Source organism: Sceloporus occidentalis, unplaced genomic scaffold (genome assembly GCF_023333645.1).
Source record: "Sceloporus occidentalis isolate IW3139 unplaced genomic scaffold, rSceOcc1.0.p SCAF_5, whole genome shotgun sequence".
NCBI lineage: Eukaryota > Metazoa > Chordata > Lepidosauria > Squamata > Phrynosomatidae > Sceloporus > Sceloporus occidentalis.
Window position 1 is genome coordinate 24,816,278 of NW_028316985.1, and position 17,378 is coordinate 24,833,655.

At 39.8% G+C, this 17,378-nt stretch overlaps 1 protein-coding gene across 2 annotated transcripts in view; it reads left to right on the top strand.

Moving 5' to 3' along the window:
* Positions 1-17,378, top strand: part of DENND2A (DENN domain containing 2A) — an 87,499-nt gene that overhangs the window by 25,172 nt on the left and 44,949 nt on the right. The window contains exon 2 of one of the 2 annotated variants that reach the window (XM_089527900.1): positions 16,673-16,771. In XM_089527900.1, coding sequence (XP_089384026.1) covers positions 16,704-16,771 — 68 coding nt within the window. In that variant the 5' untranslated portion in view covers positions 16,673-16,703. Of the gene's footprint in view, positions 1-16,672; positions 16,772-17,378 lie in introns of those variants that run through there. The other variant, XM_089527899.1, reaches the window with a different exon arrangement.

Consider the following 17,378-nt stretch of genomic DNA (forward strand, 5'->3'; position numbering starts at 1 on the left):
GTATGCCACAGTTTCCTTGTGTGTCTTGTTTTAAAGGATAATCATGCTTCCAGGAGTACTTATGACCCTTTTATTAATAGGTAAATATGGTCTGGAACAGACAGGCCTGAAAAAGCGGAGTGCAGTGTCGATCATGCCAGAGCCACGTTAACCACATGTTCCCAGGCCCAATTCAGGCTGAAAACTCCAGTACTGAACTGGGCCACTGAAAAGGATTGGATTTTTCAGCTCCTTTTTTTGTTTGGTTCTTTTTAGAAGATGCAGTGTTGGCACAGTGTCTGGCTGTGTTCAGGACGTGCATCATCTAAATGCTACACCCCAAATGTGGGTGGGAGCAGCATCATTTGGTCCATCTTTTTTGGGCATATGTGAGGAGCTAAAAATAATCAGGACCATCATATGCAGGTAGAGTTTTTCCAGTGTTCCCCCTCCAAACTCTGAACCCTGACAAAATAAAGGCTCCTCCCCACTTTTCCTTAAATCTCTGTAAGAGAGGATGGGTAAACAGGCAGGATAAGCTGCAGGGAGATTGAGGTCTGATACTTATGCTTGGTGGCCGCATTGAGCTCCCTCATACTTACGTTGTGAGGTCAGCAAGTTTACATTTCATGCTACACATTTAACATACCATGTAGTTTTAAAACTCAACCCTGACACTTATTGGTTTCGGCACAACTTTATCTCAGAGAGTTATTGCAAGGACAAAATGCGTGAAGAGAATACACTGCCTTGAGTTCCTTTGGGGGGAAAGTAGGGCATAAATATGACCTGTAAAAGAAATGAATTTTAGAAATCCCTGAGCTTTTGTCTAAGCTAGCAACATTTAGAACAGGATGGCCACTAAAGTAGAGAACTGTTCAATCTGTGCTCAAACAGAAAACCACTGACTGTTTGCTGATAACATACTGTATGCAGGCTGTCTCTGTGTTTAAATAATTTCTTGGTTTTTATTTGTTTGAATTTCAAAATGCAGCACTTTGGTGTTTGTTTGATCTTAAATAAATGTTTATATGATGTATGTGATAGAAAAGTGCTTTGTACTTTCACTCTCTCCCACCCTCTTGACTTTTATATTGTTTCCAAACATTTATCTTTTGGTCAAAGATGATTTTCCTCTCTTCCATAGGAAGAGTATTGTAGCAATGCCAAAAGAGCTCCACTGGTTAAGAACATATAGGTTTGGGTTTCTTTTTGCATGGTGTGGTTTGTATGCATAGATATCTTGGAGCAGCCAAAATATTTTGTGGCATTCCACATCCTTTACATTCCTTGGCAGACTCACTGTTTTGTAGATGGCTAAGAGCATATGGTGCCTACTACCACTCCACACTCTCCAGTCCTGTTTCAGCATTTCATTTTTTTCAGTTTGCTGTATTTCATCTTGCAAATCACTGTTTTCTCCAAAATGTACACCAATTATCTATTAAACAGGAAATGAAATGTTACAGAAGTTGTTGAGGGATCTAATCTTAATCCTTGGGCAGGTTCCTATGCATGCCTGCAGATTGTGCAGTTATGTGGTTCCAAACCATTTAGGCCTTTAAAAGCCAATATCTGCACCTTGAATTGGATCTGTAAATGAATCAGCAGCCATTCTAATAAGTACATCATGGATAATATTATCTGACTGCCTAGTTCCTACATATGTTCTCACTGCCATATTCTGTCCAAGTTGCCATTTCCAAACTTTCAAGGACAGTCCAATGTAGACTACATTACAGCAAACAAATCATGTGTCATTGTGGCTAGGCCAGATTTATCTAGGTACGACTGAGTTGTTGAACCAGGTAAATCCTTGGCAGAAGAACTTCTAACAACCAGTGTAATCTGCACCTCCACAGATGGTACCAAGCCTAGGAATACTGTTAGACTGTGTACTCTTTTTTTTTTTTTGCGGGGAGTAAGACCCCATCTACAGTCAGGTCTAAACCTCCACCCATATTAGCAGATTCCCAAACTGCAGTATTCCACCTAGATTAAGCTTCAGTTTGTTATGTCCTCACATTCATAACACTGCTTTCAATAGCCTATCCAGCATTTCAGCTGCTTGTTTGGCATAGGAGAAAAGACAGTTGAAAGTAAGAGCTATCTGTATACTGTGGTTACATCTCAGCCAGATCTCTGGATAACTTTCCCCAGGAGTTTAATGTAAACGTTAAAAAGCATGGGGACAAGACAGAGCTTTCAAGTTGCCCAAGTGTCAGTGGCCAAGGTCAAATCCCCTGCCACCATCACTTGGGTTCATACCCCAAAGAAAACGTATAGCCACTATAGTGTACTTCCAGATGTCATCAAAGAGGGAAGGTCCAGAAGGATACCATAGGAAATAGGATTGAAAGCAGCTGAAAGATCCAAGAGAACCAACTGGGTCACAACCTCTACCTGCATTCTCCATTGAATGTTATCCATTAGGGTAAGCAAATTAGGTTTTCATTTTTCAATGAATATGAAATTAGGGCCCTGCCTTACCAAGGACATTTCTCTATTTGAAAGCATAACCTTTTCAAAGGGGCTGTCCATGTCAAGTTCAGGTATGGTTTTAAAGGTAAAGCATTGTGAGAAGGAACAACAGGGGCCTTGAAGTTGGCAATACACTTTAACAGCTGGATAGCACACTGAGTAGGTATGCCAGTGATCAGATTGCAATCTTCCCTATTCTGTGGATTTTCTAAGTTTTCATCTATATGTATTAATTGTCAGATGCAAATTCTATGGACATTTGTGCCCTCTTCTTTTTTTTTCTGGAGGAGATAATGAGTTTTCACTTCAGCAATGCGTAAGCGGTCACAAACTGCATCTTCATTGTGTGTGAAGAAGACTGAAAGGGAGAGATAGGAGAATGAGGGAAAAACCCCTCCACACACACTTCTGCAGTACACTTCCTTGAGTTGTGTATTTTTCTTTTGTCTTATGGCCAACGTCACAATTGACCTAGATCACTGCAGCATGCTCCCTCCCTCTATGCTTCCTTTCTCCTGGCATGACTTGAATTCTCATATTTCCTTCCCTAATGCTGGGTAAATGGTGGTTCTCCATGCTACATTCCTTAGAAAAGCAAAAGGAGGAATGCTCTCTCTTTGGCAATCACAGATGGATGGCTGCTGCCTCTAGTCTGTCATAGTACAGTGCTAATACATTTCTTGTACTTTCACATTGTTCCTCTTCCTTTTAAAAGGCTACCTAGCATCATCTGGGTCTCTTATAGAGAATGAAAAGGCGGATATGTTGAAGGGAGCATTCTTTCTAATAACAAAAGCATTAAACTTTTTATTTGAATCGAAAACAGCCTCTCACTTTAGTATTTCAAAAAGAGCTCTCTGTTTTTTCTGACAAATCTTCCATTTTTAATTGAGGCACTGACTGTGAAAAAGTGCTTAATCATCTAAATTATTGAATAGGTTGACAAGGTATTTAATTACTTCCTGGCAATGAGAGAAGTGTGTTGGAAAGTAACAGCCATTTTCAACTTGTAGTCAGGCCAGCAACAGTCTTGGTGGTGCAGTTTAAGGTTCTCTTGAACTGATGGTAGTTATTCACAGAGGAAAAACTGAGCCAATCTGAATCTTGGGATTATTTATTTTTTTCTTTATAACATTTACATATCACTTCCCATCCTGCTAGACCACATTTCGAAGGAGTGAGCAACAATTAGCTTGCACTTGGGAACACATTCACAAGGGATCTGTTTTTAGCAACAGATCCTCAAACTTGACTGTCTTTATCCTCTGCACACTGATTTGACTAAGACATTACACATGTAATCCCATTTGTCTCCCATTGCACTCAAGCTATTGTTTATAGGCATCCCCAAGGAGTTTTCCATACAGGTACCAGTCAGACCCAGGTATGCTTATTTTCATCAAGGTGGATGTATTGTGTGCTTTTTAGATTAAACCATGGGATCTGATGCAATTTACAGACTTGTCTCCATTAGTACAGTTTGCCCTCCATATCCACAGATTCCTTATCCATGGGTTCAACCAACCACGGTTCAAAAACATTTTTAAAAATATAAATTCCAAAAAGCAAGCTATGTTATTGCCATTTTATACATGAGACACCATTTACTGTGCCATTGTATATAATGGAACTTGAGAATCCACTGATTTTGATATCCTCAGTGGATCCTGGAACCAAATCCAGCAGATACCAAGGACCCACTGTATACCAGTTGGTGTACCAGGTGGCGTTGTGCCTTCTCACTTAGATTAGGCCATGGGTAGGCAACCTGATATCTCCCAGATATTTTGGATTAAAGCATCCCTTATTCCAACCAGTATGCCCAGTTATCAGACATTATGAGAATTGTCATCCGAGACATCTGGAAGGCACTAGGATGAGTGTCCCTGAATTAGATAGGTGGTTATGGGAACTGATTGTGCAAGGTCGTGCTTTCGGGAACATTTCTTCTTTGCTGGGATATCTAGAAGCATGGCATTGTGCTTGGCTCTCTTCTCTCTCCCACCACTTGCAATAATTCACGTGTTTAGTAGAAGAGTGAATAATCTGAGCCAATTTTTCTTACTCTTATTTCTTTTAAGACTTGAGAAAACTTATTTTGACTTTTCCAGTTGTCATTACAACTTCAGAAATTACAATTCAGCATCACTTATAAAGAAATGATGAATGCTAGAGCATCCAACTCAGCCAAGCAACACAATGAACCCTTCAGGAAATAGGCCTTGAAGGAGAAAGTTGGTTGCCTTCCAAAGGACAGCTTTATCCTCTTCCTTGTACTGTTTTTAAAGAGACAAATAATAAATTGCATTAACCTGTTCCAGCCTGATCCCTTCCAGTGCCCGGGTTGGCATGAAAATTACATGCAATGAACTCGTAGATTTTGATTATTTTACTGGGGATTATGGGAGTTGTAGACAAATTGGACTACAACTAGAAGGAGTTAATTGGGGGGGGGGGGATTGGTCTAGCACAATTATATTTCCTCCACTCCTCTGTGCTCAAGTACTGATCTTTTCCACTCTGATACCTTTTAATTGAATATGCTGAGAATTAAACCTGGAGCTGTATGAGTACAAAGGAGTGCTCTAGGCCTGAGCTGCGAGTTAACTTCATCAAGGTAGGGATACTTTTTAAGATTAACAAACAAAAGACAAGTCTTCATAGTGAATAGCTCACAATCTAAGTTTCAACAGATAAGAAAGAGGATATGAGGGGAGAAAGGAGGCAGGCTGAGGAGGCAAGCTAAATAAATGAAACTGAAGATGATACAGAAAATTGAGGTGTGTATTAACATCATACCAAACTGGAGTCAGTTATGTATCTTTTTAATAACGGGCCTCTTGGGATATTCTGTGATTTTGGAAATAAAATGGATTGCTCACACTTTACCACCCTGAGCACTACCTTTTGTAAAAGTAATTTTGGGTTTTTTCTTTTCTTCCTTCCTTTTACTTCTAAAGCTTGACTCTTCAGAACACTGGGAGAGAATGTCTTGCTTATTTGGGAACTTCCGCTACACAATATAGGTCGAGTCCCTCTTTGTTGAGATCATGGAGGAAATGGGTCTTCTGACCTGTGTGTGTTCCTACATCTGCAGATGATGGTATTTCTGCACGCAGTGTAGTGTGGCTTTTTTTTTGTGTGTGTGTGTCTCTGCTTCCCTACTACAGGAAGTGCTGTAAACAGAAAAAGATGGGTTGGAAGGAGCTTGGGGTTAGATTTTCCCAGATAGGGCTCCAGACCTACTTCTGTTTTTCCTGTTAGCATTTGTCTTCTGGAGATTTGTCCAGTACAGATGTGTTTATTGTGGTCTCATATTTCACTTTTTGTGTGTTATATAGTTTACTAACCTTGAAGTTACTAAAACCTGGGGAAGATCCACTAAAATACATAAAAAAACCTGGAGAACATCTCAAGGTGCTCAAAAGATGATTGATTTATTGATAAAAGTCCAAGCATGTATATGCTGTCAAAGGGGCTATATAAGATCAGAAAGAAAAGACAAAACATAAATACATAATAAAGCAATGCTTTATATTTTACCATGCATGAAATCATTATTTCATTTGTACACTGCCTATGGCCTGTACATTCCTATTTGAAATGTAGTTTCAGAAATTTGTGAAATTGAAGCCAGAGTTCTCTAGTAGTGGTAGGGAACTAAGTAAGAAATCTCAAGTAGGAATGAAATCTGTTCATCTTTTAAGTCAATGGTGGGGAAAGCTCTCCAGTTGTTGTTGGCTTGTAATTCCCACCAGCCCTGAGCAGCATAACCAATGGTGAAGGAAGATGGGAACTGCAGTCCAACTGATGTCTGAAGGCTTACACATTTTTCTCCAAGCATTTTGCAGTGCCTTAACACTAATATCTTCTTTAAGCCTTGACTTAAGGCTTCTAAATGTATGCCAACTGAGAACTGAGAGTACCTTTTTGTCATCATTAATATGTGCATAATACCATGTTTAGTATCAACAAAGACCAAGAATTATTTTTCCTTCTGTTTCTAAATAGTATAGGGTCAGTTAATTTTTGTAAATCTCCAAATTAGTGCCTCTAGGCCAGAGTAATGAGAAAACAGATCTGGATCTGTTAGGACATCTGTGTGTGATTTACAATAGATTGGCAGCAATTTCTGTCTTTCAGTTGTTTAACACTAACAGCAACAAATTTCCCTTCTCTTTGTCCTTTATTATTTTGCTTAAGGTAACCATTTTGAGCTCTAAATACACATCTTTCCATTGTTTTTTTGTCTAAATTAAAAGGTTCTGACCTTCTCATGCCTCCTCTCAAACAGATATTCCAACTGCTTTAAGTCATTTGTATTTCCCACTATCTTGCTTCTCTTTGTGATGCAAGTAAGTAGGACTGTACACAGTACATGCCCATGCATCATTGTAGATTTGTAAAATGGCATTATAGTGTATCCTTATTTCCATTCCTGATTCCTAGCTTCCTTTTTCATAGCTACACTAGGAAAATAGCTCTGTAATCCAATGACAGTGTTAGAAAAAGCTCCAACTTTGTTGGGGAGAGACCTCTCCTGGCCTGAACCAATCACCACAGAGATTTCCAGGGTGGCTCCTCCGCCTCGTTAAAAGCACATGGGGCAGTAGGGGTATGGGGGAAAGGATCCAGTGCTACAGGATCTACTGTCTCTTCAGAGCCCACAGCCATACCCAAACCATAGGAGGGGGATCTCTCAGGTTAACAGGAATTGATAGGCCTGTTCTCCATTATACTCCTATTTTAGAAAGTCAGCAGACTTGTTACCATTACTTCAAATTTGTAGAATTCATGGCTACAAAAGAATTGTACTTTTTGTGAATCACCACCTTTTTCTATCTTTCCCAAATCTACAGCCAAAATGTTTCACTGGAAGAGACCCAAAGTCTAGAATTATGGGAGAGAAAAAAGTCCTGTAATCTCCATAAACTACCTCAGCAACAGAGAAAATGCCATGGCAGCTGGCATTTGAACTATGTTCTGGGAGTTCTCCACCCCTACTTTAACAGAAGTATTGGATGACACAAGTGACCATAAGAGGAGAGAGCAGAATTCTTATCCTTCTCATTCAATTTCAGTCATCTTACCATTTTGTGTATAGCTTGAAGCCATGCAACCTGTTGATATTATACCTGTTCCTTTTCTTTAATTTGTTGTTAACTGCTACCAAATCGACATGGATTTATGGCACCTCATGACTGAGAGACCACCAAGTCATACTGTTATCAGCAGCCTTGCTCAAGACTTGCAAGACTCAGGGCCATGGCTTTCTTTATTCTGTCTGTCCATCTGGAATGCAGTCTTCCTCTTTTTCCTAATACCTTCTACCTTACTAAGCATTATTGGCTGCAGTCGCACTGCAGAATTTATGCAGTTTGACCCCATTTTAACTGCCATGGTTCCATTCTATGGAATCCTAGGGTTGGTCGTTTGTGGTGGCACCAAAGGCCTCTGACAAAGAAGGCTAAACATCTCAGAAAATTACAAAACCCAGGATTCCATAGCATGAGCCATGGCTGTTAAATGGGTGTCAAACTGGATTATTTCTGCAGTGCTGATGCAGCTATTCTTTTTTCTAGTGAGTCACGTACAAGTATAATAGTCTCAGTTTAGTCATCTTCACTTTTAGGTAAAATTCAGGCTTGATTTTCTCTGGGACTCATTTATTTGTCTTTTTAGCATTCCATGATATCCAAACTCTTCTGCAACACCACATTTCAAGAGTTGATCTTTTTCCTGTCAGCTTTCTTCAGTATCCAGTTTTCACAACCATGCATTGAAATGGGAAATACAGTGGCATATGCAATCCTGTAGTGTCTATAGTTTGAAGCAGCATTACTGGTATTCCATTCATTCCTGGTGATTTATTTTTCCTAAGTCCTCTGAGTGCAACTTCCACTCTACTTTCTAAAACTGGTGATTTGTCTTCATATGGTTCTTCATTGAATGAATCTGTAGAGCAATCTCAAAAATTGCTGTTCTTTTGCTCACCAAACAAGACCTCTCACCCTTCACAGATACAGCCCTGCATTTTTGAGGACTTCGTATGATAGCCCTGTTTAAATACTTGAAGGGATGCCATACTGAGGAGGGAGCTGACTTGTTTTCACTTGCTCCAGAGACTAGGACCCGGAGCAATGGATGCAAGCTACAAGAAAAGAGATTCCACCTCAACATTAGGAAGAACTTCCTGACAGTGAGGGCTGTCCGACAGTGGAACACATTCCCTCGGAGTGTAGTGGAGTCTCCTTCCTTGGAGGTCTTTAAACAGAGGCTAAATGGCCATCTGTCGGAGATGATTTGATTTGGATTCCTTGCGGTCTCTTCCAACTCTATTATTCTATGATTCTATGTGGTTCCCGCACATCTAATTTCAGAGCATAGCAGTGTTTGGACTGCAACTCCCAGAAACTTCTAGTTAATGTGATCAGTTATCATACACGTTGAGGGATTCTGGAAGTTGCAGTCCCCAAAAGTTATGTTTCCAGTCTACCATTTCTCTTGATGTTTTGAAGTTGGTGATCCTTTGCATCATTTTACTCTGTATATGTGTGCACATTCATGTGCATGTTTATGCATGCAATTTAAAAAGAAAGAATGCCTGCAACATACAGTAGCTGGAATGCCCACTTATTTGGATTACTGTAACTCACGTCACATGAGACTTCCTTTGGAAACTAGTTAGAAATTTCAGCAGGTCCAAAATTGCTGATGGGACTAGTTACAAGGAACGCATAAACTCACTTGTTGAAACAGCTTCATAGGCCATTGGTTCCTTTCCACATGTAACTCAAAATGCTGGTTATGACCTGTAAAGTCTTTTATGGCTTGGGCCAGACTTGTTGAAAGACCATATCTTCCAATGAGCCTGCCAGATCTGTAGAATATGTGGAAGAGAGCTATTCTTTGCCATTGTGAAACAGGGCTCCTTGATGAGGACACTTAAGAAAGCCTTCTTTGTGGCTCCTCCCAAGCCATGAAATTCCCTTCTGTGGGAGGCTATGTTGATTCTCTTTGTACTTTCATTGGCAAGCAAAGACCTTTTTGCTTATGGTATGTTTGTGTGTAGTGAGCCAGCATGGTGTCGTGGTTTGAGCATTGGACTATGACTCTGGAGACCAGGATCTGAATCCCAGCTCAGCCATGGAAACCCACTGGGCAATATACTCTGAATTAAGCCTGACTCCAATTTAGCTATGTTATCTTGGGTATAAAATTATTTCTAAGTGAGTTATTCTATAGCTTCCATGCCTATTTCTTCAATAGCCTACTACTAGAGTTGGCTAGAAATACATTTTGTTAAGTTTGAGCTAGTGTGGAGGTAGTGGTCTGAGTGCTGGACTCTGGAGGCCAGGGTTCAAATCCCCACTCAAGCAGGGAAACTGACTCGTTGACCTTGGACAAGTCACACTCTCTCAGTCTCAGAGGGCAGCAATGGCAAACCGCCTCTGAAGAAGCTTGCCAAGAAACCCCCATGATAGGTTGAGTGTGCTTTAGGGTTGTCATAACCTGGAAATGACTTGAAGGCACATAACAGCAACAACATGTTTGTGTGTGCTGTAGTTTTTCCTTTAGTATTTTTAAAAATGATTTTACAGATTTTAAAAACAGTGGTATTTTTTAATATCTTTTAAAATTGTGTTTTAACTTTTTTATGATCAAGTTTTTAGCCTTAATTTGTTTTATCCTTGTTGTAAACCACCTTGGGTTCCATGCCAGGAGAAAGGCAAGATAAGAGAAAGAAAGAAAGAAAGCGAACATGGATGAGTAACAAATGGATCAGAACATCTTTAGAACTCACCATAAGATTTCATAAATAAAGCAGGGCAATTTCACAATATACGTCTTCGTCTTTCTTTAAAGTGATTCATCCAGAGGGGAGGGGAGGTTAGGTAGGAAGGAAGGAAAGGGGAACTGAAATTAGAAAAGAAGCCAGAGAGTGGCTGCTGGTGAAAGATGATTACAGCTCATTTCAAGGCCACTTCCTGCATGCCAATGATAGGACAGTAAACAAACGCCTCTTCGGAAGCACAGAAACAGGCAGGAACTAATGTGTGGAAGAGAAAGGTCACGGCAGGGTCTGGCTCTGCCTGGCAAGAGGAAGCTCTTGGCCATGTGACCCTGGGAATCTGGAGCCTTGTGGGCCTGTGAGAGGGTGCGGGAGCAGCTTGATCTTTGGAGAATTTGTTATTGGGTCATGGTTGCTTTCTAAAATCCTAAAGTGCAAAGAGATACAGATGAACACTAAAGTCAGAATCATTCAAGTCGTATTCCCTGTTACCACGTATGGCTGTGAGAGCTGGACAGTGAAGGAAGCAGATAGGAAGAAAATGAACTCATTTGAGATGTGCTGGAGAAGAGTGCTGAAGATGCTATGGATAGCTAAAAAGACAAACAAGTGGATCCTAGAACAGATCAAGCCAGAACTCTCCCCGGAAGCCTTAGGCCACATAATGAGAAGGCATGACTCATTAGAAAAGACAGTGATCCTGGGGAAGGTGGAAGGAAGTAAAAAGAGAGGAAGACCACATGCCAGATGGATAGACTCAATCAAGGAGACCATAGATGTGAGCCTGCAGGTCCTGAGCAGGGAGGCAGAGGATAGGGGGGCTTGGAGATGTCTCATTCTCAGGGTAACCATGAGTCGAGATCGATTTGAAAGAAGCTAACAACAAACTTTGTTGCTTTCTGCATCCTTCCCAATATCCAGCTCATAAACTAGATTGCCCTTTGTGTCGTCGTCGTCGTCGTCATCATCATCATCATCTCTTCCTCCTCCCTTCTACATCAGTCCCAATAGTGATTTAGCATGCCTTTGAAACATCAACAGGTTCAAAACAGGACTTTGATGCTTCGCCCCTCCTTTGGCATGTTTATTTTCAGGGGGGGGGGCAGAGTTCTGCTTTGGTGCCTGGGCTCATCCCCTGAACATAATGAAGTAGCCACAAAGAAATGCAGATCCTTTAATCTGGTAGTAGGTCCAATACTAAAGAGCTTGTTCAAATTCAGCCTGGTATATTGCAAATCTTGTGCCGCCTTCATCAGGTTTTTCAGTGAGACTGCAAGGGCAAATAAACTTTTAGACAATGTCCAGAGGAGAAATGGGCAATCTGTTTCTCTCTCTCTTTTTCTATGCCTCATTCACTGCACATATATGTGCAAACACACACACCATTGTAAGAATGGGAAATATTTAATATTTTAAGTATTTCTCTATCTCCTCCCAGCACACAAGGGCTCCCGAGGTAATGAACAAATAAAAAGCAATTAAAACAGCTTAAAACATTTTTAAAACACATTAAAATATTTTTTAAAACTCATAAAGGCAGTCTAAAACATTTCTGGAATCTAATTTTGAAACAGTTAAAACAGCAGTTTCAGACATTGAATGCCATGCAGAATAGCACTGCCCACTGGAAGCTTAAAAGAGATGGGCCAGCATAATTTCCTTTGGTAGGAATATGGACTATACACCTTTCCCAGTTATGCTAGAATGTACTTTAATCAGTAGGAAATACTTTCCCATACTTTTCTTGTGAATTTTTAAACAATCATAGGAAACCTGCTGTCTGAGATCTCATCATGCACACAAATACCACACGCTAGATCTGGTGTCCACAGGATTATTTCATTCATATGCATACATGCTCAGATACTGGTGGTGGAAAAGTGAATGTAGTCTTACATTTAGTCCAAATTTGGAGAGTGCTAGGCTGAAAGATTGCTGTAATTCTATCCTTTACTGTTGGAGTATCTCTTTATGTGAATGAGATAACCCAGTGAATTTCTTTTGTCCAGTTGACAACCTGCCAGGATTACAGCATCAACTGAATAGGAAATAATGCCTCAGCTGACCTCTTTTCTGTCTTCATTCGCATGGACTTGCCAACTTAAATCTGTTGTCTGAGCTCTGTTTTTTAGCTTGGTGATTTGTTGTTTGCCAAGTGCTGAGTGGGTTTTATCATACACAATGTGCTGGTGCCTTTACATCATTTTCACAGTTTGCATTCCTTTCAGTGCAGTTTATACTGGGGAAATTCCTGGTAAATTTTATGCCTTAAATATGTGAGAGTAATATAATCTGTTTGAATCTTTTTTGCCTTGAGAGAGCTGGTTTAGCATAGATGCTAGGAGATGGAGTAGGGAATCAGAAAGCCCCTGGTTTGTGCCTCGCCTTTGCTGTGCACAGAATGTTAAGCAAGACACTATCAATCAACCTGATCTTTCCCCCCTCCTTCCATTTACAATGCGGGGGGAAATAATAGTGACTTATTTTTCAAGATTGTTATAGATAGGATATTTCAGGGAAGCATGTGAAGTTGCACTTAGAATAGCAAATAAAGCAAAATAGCAAAACATGCTATTCAAGCATTAAGTATTATTACTATTAGGCTGACCTGGTGTTGAGTTTCTATGTTGAAAATATTACTAGCATGAATGATATCACAGGGAAAGGAGCCCAGAAATAAATGCAGCTTCATTCCTTTTCCTTCCCTCTCAATACTTGGACTCTTGAAAATGAGTCGATTCCTTTTGTATGCACAAAATTTGGAGGAGATGCAGTATTAACTGTACTGGGTTTTTTCCTGCCAACCTCTATGTGGCATGTTTATCTGTAACAGATCTGCTTAGTGAATGGACTCCAGAGACTTCTAGGTACCCCCCCCCAAAAAAAAAAACCCTTTTGAAAAGTACTGTATTGTGTAAAAGACAATGAAATTTTGCTGGCCATAAAAAAAACTACTCTTTTTTTTTTTTTTGTCCTGCTGGTTTTATATAATGCCTTCTTGAAAAATATTGAAAAAACAGGATGGGAAAGAGAGAAAAAGCTTCTAAAAAGGCAAAGATTTGCTTTTCAAAGTGAAATACACCCCATTTCCCTCGATGTGGAACAGAAACACTCTCCACTGCAACCAAACAAAAAGGCAGAAATTGGTTTGGAAGGATGACCCAAACTGACCCTTTCAGAGACAAAATTTATCGTTGGCCTTAACAGTGTGGATTGTGTTCTGTTGTCCAGGGAATGAGTTTGGCTCATCAGGGATCTTTCTGCATGATCAGTCTGTTGTGCAGATTCTGAATTCATGTCATTTTCCTACTGGGTGACATGTAGTTACCAAATCTCGCCTGTACGTACCACTTTTCTTGCATGAATGTCACTGGACCATCAAAACACTACATTTTGGAAGCATGTTAGGGAAGTTTTATATCACCCTTAGATTAAATCATTCATTTCTGTGGCTCCCTTGTTTGTGTTTTGGGTGCCTAACAATTGCGCCTAACCTTTGTAAAGACCACTGTAGTGAACAACAGTGCTTTTTAAAGCACGTAGGATTTTAAAAAGCTATGTATGTAAATGAAGTTTCGGTTGATTTCTTCTTGTTGTAATCCCTGAATTCATATAATATAGTGGTTAGAGGGCTGGACTAGATCAAATACTTTCTCAGCTGTGAAGCTCGCTGGAGGACCTTATTAATCAGTGTCTGTTATCCTATCTTATCAAATGTTGTTGTGAGGATAAAATGGGTGAGAAGAGAATGAAGTAAGCCACATTTAGTTCCTTCAAAGACAGGTGGAAAGACATGAGTGTAAGAAACAAAATAATTTATTTTATGCCCAGCTACCCAATTTATTTGTGATAATCCTAGTTTTGTATAACTCTTTCCTATTATGTGGCTGTCCTGGGGAGGTGGAATTTAGTGCTATTTTGGATGCAGTGCCTGTGAAGATATCCAGAGCACTTTGTCTGATCTGATGGGCTGATACAGGCTGATGATGTGAACAATATATTTGGAGATATGATGCCAGCTCCCTGAACCTTTTGACACTTATCATCTTGACTCTTAACCACAGCTTGGAAAAGTTACTTTTGAACTACAACTTTCGGCATCTTCCAGGCAGCGTGGCCATGAGAACTGAAACCCAAAAAAATAATGTTTCCAAGCCCTGTGATTTAACTTCTAGCAGAGGGAGAGTAGAATGCTTCTTTACAAGAAAGAATAGTCATAACTATCTTGAAGGGAGTGGTTATCCAGGCCTCTGGTCTTACTGGACCAGTGAAATTTAAACAATTATTGCCTTCTTGCTAATATCCCCATTTGGGGGAAGAACTTGGAGAAGGTGGTGGCAATTCAGTTCCAAGTATTTGGAATGAAATGAATTAACCAAGTTTAATTCCATGAAATGATGTTGGCTTCCTTAATAGATTATCTTTCTCAGGAGAGAAATAGGGTTCTTTCCTATTGTTCATGCTCTTTGATTTTTCATCATCATCTTTTGATTCTTCTGAGTGTGAAATCTTGTTAGACCTATTCTGCATTGGAGGCACAGTGATATGGTTGGCCCACTCCTATCTTCAGGATCAGTGTCAGAAGATACAGCATTGGATGGCTTCTGCACCAGTCTAAAGCTTTTGAACAAGACTCCATGTTACACCATCCATGCTTTCTAACATTGGTATGAAACCATACGGTGAGGACATGGGGGTTAGTGAGATGTCAGAAATATGTAATTGCTCTGTGATCAGAGACAGGTGAAGCCATGCAGGTCTAGACAAGATAAAAATAGGATTGGATAGAAGCCAGTAAATCAAGTATGAATCTCAATAAGATACAGACACTATGGGTAGGTCTCTATCCAACTTTGTCACTTGAAACTCAGCTGGCCTTTTATCATTAGCCTGACTGTAATGACCCATGCTCAAGCATGGGACAAGTCTGTTGGGACTACTGTAATGTACTATATATTGCGCTGCCCTTGGAGTTGATCTAGAAGTTTCAGCTAGTGCAGAATGTCAAAATTTGAGCTGCAACAACTAAAAGGAATCACATTATACCAGTCCTGAAGAAGCTGTGCTGGCTGTTTGTTTGAAACTGAATTGATTTAGGGTTCTATGCTTGCATTAAAGGCTCACATAACTTAAGACTTAAATACTGAAAGTATACCTCTTTAAATATTGCAGGTATACCTTTCTGTATATCTGGGTACCTGATCTGGTGGTTTTTCTTTTCTCCTTGTGTCTTCACTACTTCATTTCAAAATGAATTAGACAGCTCCAGTTGTAGAACACTCTCCATTTAGAGGAATTTTTAATATTGATGTGTTTTCAGCTCCAGGTCAAAAGGTTTTTATCTTCCTGACATTTTAAAAAGTTAGTCTGTTGATTGTTTTTCTCTGTTTGTTTGTATTTTATTGTACATTGTATTCTGGTTTTGTTTGTATATGTTGACATATTTATTGTAAATCATCCTGATGCTGGCAAGGATGAAATGTGATTTAAATATATTTCTAAGAGATGAAAATTAAAAAGAACATTTTACATGAAGACACCATAGTTGACCATTTCTCTGTGCTAAAGAGTGTCATTTTCAGTTTTTGATGACAGGCAATTTTAATGTTTGTTCCCTTCACCTCTGCATGTATTTAAGGCCAAGAGCAAATGCTTTCTTAGCATTAAAAGCAGTGGTTCTTAATCTTTGGTTTTCCAGATATTTTGGACCAAATGCCTCAAAATTTTGTACATAACTCTGTAAAGCTAAAAACTTTGATAACTCTGTAAAGCGCCATGCAAATCTTAAAGCGCTATATAAACAACAACAACAATAATAATAGCAGCAAACAACAACAACTTTATGGCTGGACATGCTGGCTGGGGCTTCCTGAAGCTGAAGTCCAGAACATCTGCAGAACTACTACTAAACTACTAAAATTTGAGAACTACTATTTTAAATGAAAGAAGGATAAAGTATTCACTAAAGGAGCACAACAGGCTAAGAAAATCTTTCAGTGATGTGTAAAAAAAAGAGTACAGTAATTCTTTGGTATGTGTGTAGGGGTAGTGTAAGTGTCATTTTTATCAATGAAGTGCTGGAATAAAAGAGGAAAGAGGGCTATGTTTTGAAGACACAGTTTAAATCATTTAGCTGCAGACTTCAGAATACTGTAACAGACTGGATCAGAGCTTGTAAAAGTTACTTTTTTGAACAATTCTTCCCAGAATATCTCAGCCAACTGGACTCCATCTTAGTCTGAAGTGGGCAGAATTCAGGACTTTTAGACCTACTGTGTGGATATGTTCTGTAGTTTTTGATGTAGAACAGAAGAGAAAGAATGTATTCTGGACCCAGGAATTGGTTGTCAGTATGAGAAATGAGATGAACTCACAGTGACATCAGTTATATCACATGTGCTTTGCTGATCTTCCTGTCAGGTGGAGTGCAGCCATATCAGGTGCTGACACGATGACCTCAAGCGCCATCACCGATGTGAGCATCAAGTCTAAAACCAGTGTTTGCAAAACAACTGAGAGGTGAGTGTTTTAAATTTTATTTTCTTACTTTGTTTGTGCTTTTTGAGCAGCATTGGGGGTGGAGTTGGGAAGAACAAAGCCTTGCCAGTTTCTAACTGTGCTTTGAAAATGAAGATAAGTTTCTCCTAACTTCCCTGGTTATCTGAATGGAAGAATGAGAGCTCATCTAGGCTGGCTAGAAGTGTTCTGGCCACATTTATTTCCGAGGGTTTTTTTCCTGGTGTATTTTTCAGTAGTTCCTGACAGTTTCTGTAACTTTTTTACTCCTTAGCTGTCCTTGTAGATTTTGAATGCCAGACCCATGTGTACATCTGTTGTTGTTCTGGTTCATTTCTTGTTGCGGGCGTTGGTTGGAGGACAGCTCTGTGTGTGTGTGTGTGTGTGTGTGTGTGTGTGTGTTAACATTGCATGCTTCACCCAAAACTTGGCTTTTGGCCTCTATTTGAGAATGTATTGGAGAGAATGTATTGGAGAGAACTAGGGAGTAACCTGGGGACTGTGAGGCTTGACAGACCAGCACTTTGTGATGACCTGTGGGGAGACCTAGGGTGAAAGCTGAACACCCTAGCCCCGGCTCCAGGGCACCATTTTGGCACGCACTGGTCTA